Raw genomic sequence first — 14,392 nt, forward strand, 5'->3', positions numbered from 1 at the left:
CATAATTTTAAAGTCTAAAGTATATTCCGCTAATTAATTGAATTATAAATAGGATATTCACTCAATCCCATATCTAAATTAACGATAATTTATTTATTAGTCTTTCTCAAAATTCATTTTTATTTTCAAATATTAATGTAAGCTAAAAATTAATTTCTGAAAATAATTTGCAAGCAATAACATTTAAAGATTATTTTTTACTTAAAATAGGAAATTGAATTAATTTTTATCTTTAAAGTCCGAATTTTTATGAGCTTTTTATAGTAATTCTTATGAAAACAAAGTATTTATAAATAAATAAAATTTATTATTAATAAACACTAATCAGCTAATATTAAAAAATAAAACAAAAAAATTTGTAATCTTATTTGATAATTCTTTTTAATGCAATAAAATTTTAATAAAATTAATTAATTTTTAAATTGGAGATTTTTACGAGTATTTTAAAGGTCTTTCAAAAAGAATTTTATATTATTTTTTAGGAAGAATTACTGTCTTAAAAAGCAAATTTTAATACTACATTTCATTATCAAATATGCATCATTACTGAATTTAATTCTTCTTTATTTAACTCATTAATAAATGCACTAATAACTAAAAATTTAAAATCATTCCTTAAAATTTTTTAAAATATTTAACTCATTAGGTAACTTAAATGATCACATAATTTTAAAAAATAAATTATATAATTATCTAAACATTATTATTGAGTATTATTTCAAAAAGGTATACATACTAATATTCTAATATAATTATATATATTAATTAATTTAAGTAAAAATTAATATATTATTAGATTATTTAATAAGGTTTAAAGTTTATTTTAAACACTAATGATTTTTTATACTGTTAAGTTTAATGAAATTAAAAAATAATAATTTTAAGTTTAATTGCTTTATTAAAAAAAATAAAAATTGCAAACTAAATTTCTAAAAAATAATTTTTATTTTGCAACAATTTAATGAAATAGATAAAAATGCTAAAATAATAAATAAATAGATTATCAAATATTCTCATTTATTTAGTCTAATTACTTCAAACAAATTTATTCTTTTATTCCAATTTATTTTTGTAAGCTATCTGTTTGAGTAATGCTACTACTTTTGGCTTTTAGGTTCATTAAGTTTTTTAAATGTTTTTACTTTTAGAAATCATCAAAGTTAGTATAACAGATTTGCTCAATTTTAGTGTCTTAAATATTCGTTTCCAATAAGACACATTAATTTTCAGGTGAAGCTTTTAGCATAGGGCTATTTCCTTATGTTCTAACTTTGAATATACTTTAAGTTGAGTCTTCAAGTGTCTCACTTTAATTGTAGGTATTTTTTATTAAAGATATTTTAGGTGAACGAATAGACAATAATTTATTTTGCTCATTTATTTTTGAATGCACTGATTCTTCTTATTATTAGAATTCCTCTGTCTCATTGTATATTTAATCAATTTTTCTTTTAAAAAGTTTTAACTCTTATTTTTAATTTTGATAAACTACTTTCAATATAAATTAATATATAACATAACCACTTTTATCATATATCTTTAGAAGCACTTCTTCTATATCACACTTTTAAGGAGTACCGTGAAGCAAAATTATATTGCTCTTTTAATCAAAGTAGAGCCAAGAAGGCAACCTCATATTTTTAGAGAAACCATACTTAGTGTATTCCATATTAAAAAATCTATAGATTGGTCTTAAGAATTCAAATATTTTTCTTTGTTTGTAAGCAATTATTTAACTTATTTCATAAAAATTTATATGTATACATTAACCCATAGAAGGTTTGAATCTATTTGGTTTTTCTTCAGGAAAACCAAGTGCATCTGCAAATATAACTTCTCGAATTAAATGCATATTGAATCTGAGGTTATGCTAGTCTATCAACTTCTTTAACTACTCTAAATTCTAAGGAATTAGCTATAAATTTTATTAATCCGTCAAGTTTAGACTTTTGATTATTTCATTTAAAACACTGTAATTCAGTTTTAATTGAGGAAACAAAGTAATTTTTTCTGTGTTTTTAAGTTCTTAATCTGTATTATATGTAATTTTAACAATTGCTTTAAACCAATCATTTTTATTTTGTTGGATGATTTAAGAACAATAGTTTTTGATATATTCATAAATAATTTATGATCTTTTGTCCTATTTCAGTAAATGCCTAGACATCAAAGCCCTCAATATTCGTTGCAGCAAAGAGTTAGGATCAGATATTTCTTCTAAATATTAATCTTAAGATTTTGACTGATATGAGATAGGTTTTATTTAAAAATCTACTACATCTTAGATAACTTAAGATAGCATTAAGCTTCCTTGCTTATCAAGATATCTTTTTTGTAGTTCAGATACATTATTTTAATATCCAGCTATGGAGAGTTCTTTTTAAATTTTTAAAATGTATTAGTGTTACAATTTCGATTCAAAGTTTGATTTTTTTTTTTTTTCTAATTTTAAGATTTCTTAAAATTCAGATTACTTGTCATTCCATGTTTTTATCTATTTTTATATATCATATATCTTTTTCTTTAAGCTAGTTGAGGGTCTTTCTGAGTCGCTTTCTTACTATCCTTTCGGCCTTTTTTGTATTATATTTTTAATTAAATTATTGAAAATAACCATAGCATCTTCTTATTCATCGCTTATAATAATAATTCTTTTTTTAAATGGATTGCCACACACTATTTCTTCATCTGAAAATGTTACTGATATTCTAAAAATCATATTATAAAAAGTAAATCTTTCCTTATAAATTCCAAAAACAGCTAGTACTGGACCTAATATTTTCAAAATTAAATTCAATGCATATGTAAAAGGTATCCCGGTTACTTCAACAGTGAAAAAATCTTCAGCAATAGTGTATCCATCTGTTGCTATTACTTTAAATTAATACTGTTTGCCATAAATTGCTGAGGTAGTCGTACCTTTAAAATTCATTTTGTCACTACTCATCTATTGAAGCCATAAGTTTGGAGGTATCAATGAAAAATTTCCATTTGGATTGAGATAAAAAGTTTAATAAGTAATTTATTTCGAATCTTTGACATAGAATGTGTTTGAAGAAAATGAAATCGCTACATCTGATTCAATATACACAATACCACCTTGATATTAGTTATTCAGTTAATATTGTAGGTTTAGCTTATCATTTAATTTTATTGAATTCTTAAGAATGATAAAATTACTTTCATAAATACTTTATTTCAGCGTTAGAGGAAAGTTTGTATTATCATCAATAGTAATAGTTATTTATGGGGAGTCCTTCTCAGAGAAAGCAGTGCTATTAGCAAAAATAATCTTTTGCTATAAAACTTTATTTACGCTTTCCAAGGTTCCTGTAATTTTTAGTTAATCTTTCGATTGTGAAATCTAAAAAATAACACTGTCTTAATTCTTTTGCAGAAGCTTTCCATCGTTGCTGTTAATCTACAAAGTAACTTCCACTTATTTTAAAGAATTTGTTTTGATGAACTGAAAAGTGCTTTTATTGTTAAATTATAAAGATGAAACAACATAAAATTTGAAAGGATTCAAAAAATATGATTTCTTAAGGGTTAAGCTAATTTTTTGAGCTAATTGTTCAATTGCTGTTTCATTTAGGCTTGCTTCATTTTTTTGAGATAGATTGATTAGCTCGATTTTTAATTCATTATTTAAAATTAGATTTTTATAGAAATCGAATTTATCATTTACTGATCCATCAGAGTTGAGTATGTTTTATGATATCATACTATTATAGATGGCAGCAGATTGGTCTGAATTAGTGACTGCTAAATCATATGAATCCTCTGCACTGTAAATAAATGAAGTAACATCTAGAGGTATCTGTGTTTTTATTAAAACCATATTTTGTTTAGGAGTACCATCATTGCTACCTAAAGATTAGTCGATGTACATTTATAGGCTCTACTACTAAAAATTATATGAGAAGAAAGAAGGAATATCTGATTAAATTTCATTAGTATAAAAGTAAACTTTGGTTATTTTCATATACAAGTTTGTTGGATAAATTATTTCAAAGTCTAATTCGATTGTCTGCCCAACTAAAAAAATATATTCGTTAATTAAGTTTGGACTGGTTTTGGTGCCTTTCTAGCTTGCTTGAGGGTATGCTTATTTTCTAAGCTAGGAGGATGAGTATTGTCTTATTTAATACACTGCAGTATGTATTTTAATTTCGCTTTTAAATGGTAAAGTTAATATACCATTCGCAGTTGTAAGAAAAATTTAATTCATTGTATGACACACGCATACTCCTTCTGCATGTTCATTCAGGTAGTTGGCTGAGCTGACAATCTACGGAAAGTATTTATCCTTCATATTTATTAAAGTTGCCATTCCTAAATCATTTTAAGCTATTATAATATAGTCTTCCTTCTACAGTATTAACCCATAAATTGCACTACCCTATAATTTTATTCTAGAGATAATATTGATTTTTGGGAAAACACTAGAATCGATTATTGCGAAACCTTTAGTCCCATCTATCAAGTATACATAGTTATAATAAACTGAAGGTAGAATATCTTCTGCGCCATTGTTTAGATAATAGTTAGCTAGTTTTGGAGCTGCCCTATCTTCAATATTTACTACCAAAAACCCTATCTAATATAATAAAGCAACCACCCATTTGCTATCATAGGTTAAACAAGCACCATTTAAATCCCCTAAAATAAAATCAGGCATTTTCCAAACAGAATGAATTTACAAGTTAAAAATATCTGTTGAGTTGTATAGAGTAACTCCATATTAGATTGGCTAAACTGCCATAGTTCTATCTAAGTTAAAAGAAAATGTTTAAGAAAAGTAAGAATTATCATAAGGATAGCTTTTAATTAATTTCATATTCATTGGAGATATTTGTTGCTACTATGGAGTATTATCAAGAGGGCGTATTTAGTAAATACTGAGTATGCTCCCTTTATAATATTAAGGTACAATAGCGTACCTGCCTGATGTATCGAATTTGATCTAATCAGTGTATACATCATAAAATTTAGAATTATTAACATTTAACCTGTAAGGATTCCTGTAAAAAGGGAAAACATGCATTCCTTCGAAATCAAACGCTCCAAAAAGATATTCATCCTAAGGATCAATATAGCATGTCCTGTAAAGGAAGTTGTCAAGCTAATAAAAGTTTGATTGATGCATGTTAAAAAGATTAGGATAATTGTCATTCGAGTTAATTTAAATTTACTAAAATGTAAAAAGACTTGAAACGCTTGTAACATAAAGAAAGTTTTGGTCTGAGGAGAGCTTGATGGACTATATCTCAGTGTAGGGACCAATTTATTAAAATAATTTTATTTAATTACGCGTTTTGATGTCAAGCACAAATATCCCATAAGATCTTACTCCTGCAAAAAGAAGAGTCTCTTCTTTATTCATTATCAGCTCAGAAAAAGTAAGTACTAATTATTTCTGAGGTTAGTAGAGAGTAAAATTAGCAGTTATTGGAGTTGTACTTCTTCCTAACTATTTAAGAGATTGGTAATTAGCAAAATATAAACCAGTCCAAATATCATAGCAATATACAATGAAATCTTAGGTAGCCAGACATCTTGAAGCCTAATAGCCTGGATTTCCTTGGCCTGATAATACAAAATTAAGTTGACGCACTTTATTTACTTAATTAGAATTTGTTATTTCTAATTTCAATATATAAAGTCCTTTTTAATAAGCACTAACAAAGAGGAATTAAGAATCTCTTGTAATAAAAAAGTCCAGGACTCTTGTATTTTAGATATTATACGAGCCTACTTGAGTAATATTAGATTTATTAGAAGTGTCATACGCAATAATCAAACCCTAGTTTCCAGAAACGAAGAGTAGCTCTAAATCCTCTACATATTTGGTTGACAGAATTATTTGAGAGAAATTCAGCTACTGTAACATATTCAACTTCTCAATTTTAACTAACTCCTAATTTATTTACGAATAACTAAGAGAATAAACCTGCAAAGTTTAATTAACAGCCAAAAATAATGTCTCACCATTTTAATTAACTTGGAAAGTTGATATGTAGCTATCGCTAATATTAAAAGATAGATAGATTTTACTACCAAATCTGTCAACTACTTGTATGCCATCGAAACCGCTTGATACAAAAACTAAATTACTTTAGCTAGTAGCTACAATACAAAGAGGTATCCAGGATTCAGTCAAATTGACTTAATTAAGCTGCTTTGGGGAGTATATCTAATTAATATTATCCTAAAATGATACTTATATCCATATAAAATCTAAAATCAATTTCAAAATGGTTGAATTGATGAAATATTCTTTCATTTTACAAGTTTTCTTCTATTTATCTTTACAGCAATTATTTGATTTTTTTTATCTATTTTTTGTGCTAGTTTAACAAACTTTTCTTTGAAAATAATAAATGAATATTTTTATAATATTAATTAAATTTTTTGAAATCAAAAAAAAAGAAACACTAAAGAAATATTAATTTGTTGATTTTACATTGCAATCATAAGTTAAGAAGTTAGTAGATAAATCAATTATCAAATATTACAAAAAATATGTTAGCTGAATAAAAAATTAAAGCAAATTTAAAACATACATTTATATTCTAATAATATTAGAAAAACAAATCAGTACTTGATGAGTGCGTTTTTTTTTAATTAATTTTTTAAAAGTTATCAAATTACATATTATTAATACAATTTGAATTGAAAATCAAGAAATTGTGAACTGATTTTAACTTAAAATTTTAAAAAATTTATTTTGATGATTCTCCACTCTTTAAAATTGAATTTCCATTATAATAATCTTAGAAATCATATTCTAATAGAATTTAAATTAAAAATTAAGATTTTTGCTCATTCATTTTGACTAAAAATTTTGTAAAATTTATTTTGATGATTTTTCTGTCTTTAAATTATCATTGGCATAATAATAATCTTTATAAAGCTAACAAATTTTTTAATAGAAATTAAATTAAAAGGAAAGAAATTGATAACTGATTTTAACATAAAAATTGCATAAAATTTATTTTGATAACTTTCTACTCTCTCTATCTTAGCTTTCCATTAATATTGCTAATCCAAGAATTAAAATATGATAAACTGGATATTATGATATATTTTAATTCCTGGATTATCTTTCAAAATAGTAAAAAATGTAAAAAATATTGATAAAATAATTGCAAAAAAATAATCAATAGAATCTTTAAGTTAAGAAAAATATTGTATTAATAAAAAATATTTTCTTTTAAGTTTACAAAGCATAATTAAATGCTTTTTTAAATAATTTAAATTGTAAAATAATTTGTTTTTTTATTTATAAAATAATATATATAATTCTAATATTATATAATATAAAATGAATTACAGAGCCATATGGACAAGATTTTTTAGAAACTTTCATTCAGATGAATTTTAAATGTGAAGAGGGGAAAATCGGGAAAAAAAATAGGTGGATTCACTTTATTAATGTCTATTACATCTTATTTTAATGTAACTTTTATTTTTTTAAAGATTTATAATGTCCATTATTTTTTATTAGAAATTATCAATTTTTAGAACTAGTAAAAGCTAGCTATTTGAAATTTTAAAATATTTTTTTAGGACAACGCAAATCATTACTTTAAATGTGAATTTGATTCTTAAATTTAATGAGTCATTTTAATTTTAATTACAAATGTTTTTTAATATAATATACTACTTTAAATATATAATTTATAATAATTCTTATTTTGAGCATATTGTAATAGATGATGATATGAAAATTACAAATATTATAAAACAACTAAATAGAATGTAAAAAAATACAAAACTAAAAGCTCTTTATTTGAAATATTTTTTCGGATAAAGGCAAATTACTATTGAATCTGACATTTAAAATTACTTAGTCATTTTAATTTTAACTACTGATGTTTTTTAATATTGTACATTACTTAAAGTGTGTAATATATAATAATTAGTATTTCGAGCATATATTTATAGTAATAGATGATGATATCAATTACAATTTGTATTAAAGAATATTTTATAAAAAAAACTTAATAGAATGTAAAAAATAAAATTTTTAGGACTACTAAAAGCTGTTTTAATATTTTTTTTGAATAAAGGCATATTAATTAATATTGAATCTGACATTTAAAAATTATTTTCTCATTTTAATTTTAACTACAGATGTTTTATAAATATTATACATTACATAAAGTATATCATTTAAAATAATTCGAATTTCGTATTTCGAGCGCATTGTAATATACGATGGTATGAAAATTGCAAATATTTTTAAACAATATTTTATGTTGACAATTTAATAGAATGTAAAAATTAATATTGTACATTACTTGAAGTAAATAATTTAAAATAATTTGAACTTCGTATTTCGAGCACATTGTAAAATATGACGATATGAAAATTTCAAATATTTTTAAAGAATATTTTATGTTAACAACTTAATAGAATGTAAAAATATAATGCACCTAATCTGCTATTAACGCTTAATGAAATCTATTGATTTTAAAAAAGAAAAATTAAGATTTTTATTTGAAACAACATTATTTTTTTAGGATAGCCTTTTTATTTTAAAAGTATACAATCAATCAATCTTTAAAAGCGTAAAAGCAGTAATTATGAAAAAGAAAGTTAAATTAATTCAAATATTTTTAATTGTAATATTCTTTAAGCAGCTAGCATCCTGCTTTAAAATTAATATTGATATAAATCATCTATTAGTAATTTATTAAAATTAATTAATTTAGATAACTATTTTTGCTTGTTAGTTATATATTTTTTATTATCAAAGTTTCAATTTTAATACCATAAAAGTTCTAAAGTAAGGAAGTTTTTTTAATATATAACATAAAAAAATCCTCCTTATTAAGCAATTTTTAAAAGTATAAAATATTATTTATTTATTTAAGGCGATATGAAATTTATAAGATAAATAAATTTATTTCTGGATCAAACTAAAATAAAATATAATTCGCTATTCTATTAAAGAAATATTTAAAATTATAAAATTTTATGACTTTTAAAACTAATTACATTTAATGTATGAATTAATTAGGAGTATGAATCCTTCTATAACTATAATTTAGAAATTATTTTGTATTTATTTAAAACTTTATTTATGACAGATGCTATTACAAGAAAATAATTTGAAAAGCTCTTCTTTAGTATTAATTAATTGCTATTTAGGAATAATGAACATACTAATTTATTAACTAATATCTTTTAATTTTTTATTTTTTATTTTATTTGCATGAATTTTTTAAAGACTACTAGAAATTTGTATATAAACGAATAATGTAAGATACAAGAGTAATGCAAACACACTTAGAGTTAATATGATAACTTAGAGGATTTCTTTTTTTATCAATACTAAAATTATTTTTATTTCATTGATCAAAAATTATAATTTCTTTCAATCCAATTAGAATACTAAAAATATGTTATTTTTATTTGAAATTTATTTTTTAAAGCCATTTATATTAGTAAAAAATGAATTTTTATAATGCTATATAAGCATCTATGAAAATATCTTTTAATAGTTTTAGTTATCAGAATAGTTTTCATAAAATTTTAAATAATAATTTTAACTTGATTTAATGAAAATTGTCTTGAAGTAATTTAATACTTTCTCTTAATATTCAAAACTTTAGTTTTTCTTCATTGCTAAAAAAATAAATAACATCTATCTATTTTTTATATAGCATAAAATATAAGAAATTAATTTACTTTTTTTAAAAAAGAAAGATATTCTATCTTTTGAATAAATGGCTATGATAAAAGTTTTTTTAATTTTATTCTCAATTTTCATGATTAGGGATTGGTATATAATTCTAAAAAAATAAAAATTTTATATCCAATTAGTTTATAACTCTTAGATTAAACACATGCATACTCTGTAAACTTGAAGAAAACTAGTTTGACAAAAAACTAAATTTTTATCAATGCCTTTATGATTTTTTTTCTTTATTAAATTAGTAATAGACGCTGTTATCCTTAAATTTATATCAAGCTTTTTGTTATATGATCTTGCAAAATTAATACTAAATTAATTAATGTGCCTCTTTGTGATTTATCAAAAATGTTATATGAGACTCTAAAAGATAGCAAATTTGATCCAAATAGCTACTAAAAATTCTACTATAATACTTAATATATAAATAAAATTTAAAATTCGCTTTTCGTAACTGCTATTAATTGTTATGATTACTAATAATTTTTAATATTTAATCAAACTGGTGGGAGATTTCTTGAAATTATGTTGGAACATCAGATTTTATTATTTTTATAAAAATACATAAGGTGCAAGTAAAGATTTCTTCTATTTCTAAAATATATATGATATTAAAATTTTTTGACCTTTGTCTATATACAAAATTAAGATTGTTACACTTTAGAAAAATGTATTATAGAAGGACTTATTATTTACTATTTTTCCTCTCAAATGATTAGAAATTAAATAAATTATCAACAAATTATATTTAATTTTATTTTTTCTGATTGATTTATAAATAACATTTTATTAATAGCAATCAAGAGCATTGTTTTTGATTTTATTATTTTTAAAAATGTAGTGTACACATTTAATAATTTTTTGAAGGTACAGGTTGTAAATATCACCTAAAGAAAGTGAAATAAATTAAAAAAGATATGCGAACTTCTAATTGAAGACCAAATGCATGATAGAAAAAACAAAATTATTAATCTAATTAGTTATTTGTTCTTATGAAGAAGAAGAACAAATTATTTTTTAAAGGATGTAATTTTATTTTTAACTATAAAAAATAGTATGTAAGTTTTATATTAAGTCATTATTTTTCTTAATTAATTTAATTAAATTGCATTGAATATTCTAATTAATACATACAAATAAAATTTATTATTTTAAAAAATATTTTTGAGATTAGCTACAAATTTTAGTGATTTTATTATTATTTTACTAAATTTTAAACTTTCGATTACTTATTTTAACAAAAATGAAGAAATATTTGAATTGTTATATGAAAATGAAAACAATTTAGAAAGTAAGTCTAAATATTAGACTTCTAACTAATTTTTTATCGAATTTGGGTAGCGATTTGTTTATTCTTCTATTTTAATAAATCTAAGCAGCATAAACTTGCTTTTTAGATGGTAATAACTATTCGATTACGTCATAAATACTCACAGGAAAATGCTTTATTTATAGAATTTAAACCAAAAAAGATATTTTTAAAAACAGTATCAAACATTTTTTTTATTATTTCTGCTTGGGGGTATTCATTCATTTATGAGTTTCCATCATATATTTGATCTTTAAATTACTCTGCTCAAATTACTAATAAATTTCTTTTAAAAAATAATATGATCTCCTTGACATTTATTACTAACAAAATATGCTTCTACTATTATTTGATCTCTCAAAAGCTAAAGAAAATTTAATTTCATTCCATAAATTAGGCAATAATAATGAGATTGAATACAAAGATTTGAAGGAAAATATCTTATTGTATTTGTGAGTTGATTTGTATCTTAAAAATAGTCTAATTAATCTTAGCAGTGATTTATTTTTCATGTTCTGTTTGTCTGTAATGAAACCATTTTTTGTTTACTACCATTTCAAACATCTAAAAAGCTAAATTGGATTGTGAAATTATCAAATATAAACAATCGATAATTCATCTTATGTAGAAAAGTTAAATATTCTTGAGTATATTATTTTAAGATTATTATTTCATTAGCCTATCAAGCCTTAGAAATAAATCCTTAATGTTAAAATTTTTGCTTTAAATTTAGGTAACTGGTAATTGATATTATTATTTATTAAATTAAATAATTCAATTAAATAATAAATAAAAAAAGTAAAAGAAATGAATAAGACTATTATAGCTTTGCTTATAGCTTTTAACATAATTTCAATCTCTTTGGCTGCTACTAGCTCTGTTTGTACTACTTATTGCCCCGCCAATACAAAGAGTGCTGATGGATACGATACCGACGGTCTCGGTGGTGGATGCACTAAGTGCGACGCTGGTTCTTCATCTACTGCTGGCTCAACTACTTGCACTCCTTGCTCAATTAATTATTACTCAGCAACTCCAGGAAGTCCTTGCATTGCTTGCCCTGCTGGTACATATAACACTGCTACCGGTTAAACTAGTTGTCCTAAGGCTTACACCGCTTGCGCAGCTGGTACTTCTAGTGCAACAGGATTCGATGATGGAACCGGTACTGTCTGTATAAAATGCTTATAAGGTTATTACTCTGCTGCTTAAGCTACCACTTGTACTGCTTGTCCTAACGGTACTACTAATACTGCTTCTGGATCAACTAACTGTCCTGTAACTTTGACACCTTGCGCAGCTGGTACTTATAGTTCAACTGGATTCGATAATGGAACAGGTAGTTACTGTACAAAATGCCCATAAGGTTAATACTCTGCTGCTTAAGCTACCTCTTGTAATTATTGTCCTAATGGTACTACTAATTCTGCTTCTGGATCAACTAACTGTCCTGTAACTTTGACACCTTGCGCAGCTGGTACTTATAGTTTAACTGGATTCGATAATGGAACAGGTAGTTACTGTACAAAATGCCCATAAGGTTAATACTCTGCTGCTTAAGCTACCTCTTGTAATTATTGTCCTAATGGTACTACTAATTCTGCTTCTGGATCAACTAACTGTCCTGTAACTTTGACACCTTGCGCAGCTGGTACTTATAGTTCAACTGGATTCGATAATGGAACAGGTAGTTACTGTACATAATGCCCAAAAGGTTAATACTCTGCTGCTGCTTAAGCTATCACTTGTACTCCTTGTGCTAAAGGTACTACTAATGCTGCTTCTGGATCAACTAACTGTCCTGTAAATTTGACACCTTGCGTAGCTGGTACTTATAGTGCAACTGGATTCGATGATGGATCCGGTAGTTTCTGTACAAAGTGCTCATAAGGTACTTACTCTGCTGCTTAAGCTACCACTTGTACCCCTTGCCCCACTAATTTTTGGAATGATAATTCAGGAAGTTCTAGTTGCCCTAAAGCTGTAACATAATGTGCTGCCGGTACTTACAGTACTTCTGGATATACTTTTGATACCTGTAATCCATGCAATGCTGGTTAATATTCAAGTGCTGGCGCTAAAGCTTGTTTGCCTTGCCCTGCTGGAACAGCCTCTAATGTAACATCAGCTGCTTCTTGTCCTGCTTGCCCTAATTTAAAATGGTCAAATGCTGGATCAACGACTTGCACTATTGATGTTAGACAATGTCCTGCAGGCTTTTTCAGCAAAAATAATGGATATGATTCAGACATGCACTGTACTGGATGCAAAAAATGTGATGTAAATACTTATTCTTCTACTGGTTCAGCAACATGCACTGCTTGTACAAATAGCCGTGTCTCCCCTGCTGGTTCTACCTCTGTTACTGCCTGTGCTTGCCCAGCAAATACTTCAGGTCCTAGCGATGGTGTTAGCAAATGTGATGATAATTCTTCTTCTATTGTTATTCAATTTAGCTTAATCCTCCTTGCTTTAATTACTATTTTCTGAAAACAGAATTAGTCTTTTATTATTGGAAAGTGATACTAATATATATTTTATTCTTACATATTATATATTTCGTATTATTTGGAAATAATAAAAATATTTTGCAACTTTACTTGAATTTTTCTTAATTTATATATTTAACAATTAGAAAATACCAATCGAAAATTTTAATCAGCAAACTATTTCCTTAAATATAAACACCTAAATGAAAATTACTCTACATATTTGTTTAGTTTTTTAATTTTTATGACGTAAAATCGAATCCTCAATGAAAATGAAATATTTATTTTAGGTAATATAAGCCTAAAAAGTTCTTGCTTTTATTTTTTAAGCCATTCATTTTATGTCTCTTAAATAGTTAAATAAAATAAAAAATGTTTTGAAAAAATTCAAAATAAGCAAAAAAATAAGTTCCAATTCTATTGTTTTTTTATAAGCTAATCAATTAAGAATATTAATAAATTTATAAATTTTGTTCAGCTAATTAAGCTATCCTGATTAATACTTTAACTTTTATAAGTAATTTTTATCATTTTAAGAGTATATTAAAATTTATGACCACCATAACATACTTAAACTAATCTTTTTTTAAAGCAAGGATGGTCAATTTTTTAAATATTTTCAATTTTTTTAAGGGTGTAATTATTTTTTATTTAGTTTTTTATATTTTACTGAAGTAAAACGTTTTTAATAAATTTTTATGATCTCTTATTCCATTTTGATTTATATCAGAATAGTCCTAAAATCAATTTTTAATAAACTAGAGATAGTTTTTTCATTGTTGGTTTTCTATGTATGTTTAGTGTATGTGATGATTACTTTACAGATGGTTTATTATGATGGTTCTAATTTTATTTTTTTTAATATAATTTTTTTAAAAAATTGTAGGTATT

General features: G+C 24.2%; 2 protein-coding genes across 2 annotated transcripts; one reads left to right on the plus strand and one right to left on the minus strand. All coding sequences in view use genetic code 6, as the record gives it.

Moving 5' to 3' along the window:
- Positions 1 to 718: 718 nt before the first annotated feature.
- Positions 719 to 6,286, minus strand: TTHERM_00279971 (kinase domain protein; the record flags this gene model as incomplete). Its single annotated transcript, XM_001470797.2, has 2 exons — positions 719 to 743; positions 1,143 to 6,286. The coding sequence occupies 2 exons, from the start codon at positions 6,284 to 6,286 to the stop codon at positions 719 to 721; spliced, it is 5,169 nt and encodes a 1,722-aa protein (XP_001470847.2).
- A 5,533-nt stretch (positions 6,287 to 11,819) lies between these two features.
- TTHERM_00280970 (GCC2 and GCC3 family protein) lies at positions 11,820 to 13,502 on the plus strand (the record flags this gene model as incomplete). The annotated part of the gene is made up of 1 exon (XM_001018152.1): positions 11,820 to 13,502. The coding sequence occupies one exon, from the start codon at positions 11,820 to 11,822 to the stop codon at positions 13,500 to 13,502; it is 1,683 nt and encodes a 560-aa protein (XP_001018152.1).
- Between the last annotated feature and the right edge of the window lie 890 nt (positions 13,503 to 14,392).

This window comes from Tetrahymena thermophila (assembly GCF_000189635.1).
Source record: "Tetrahymena thermophila SB210 genomic scaffold scf_8254600, whole genome shotgun sequence".
Lineage (NCBI taxonomy): Eukaryota > Ciliophora > Oligohymenophorea > Hymenostomatida > Tetrahymenidae > Tetrahymena > Tetrahymena thermophila.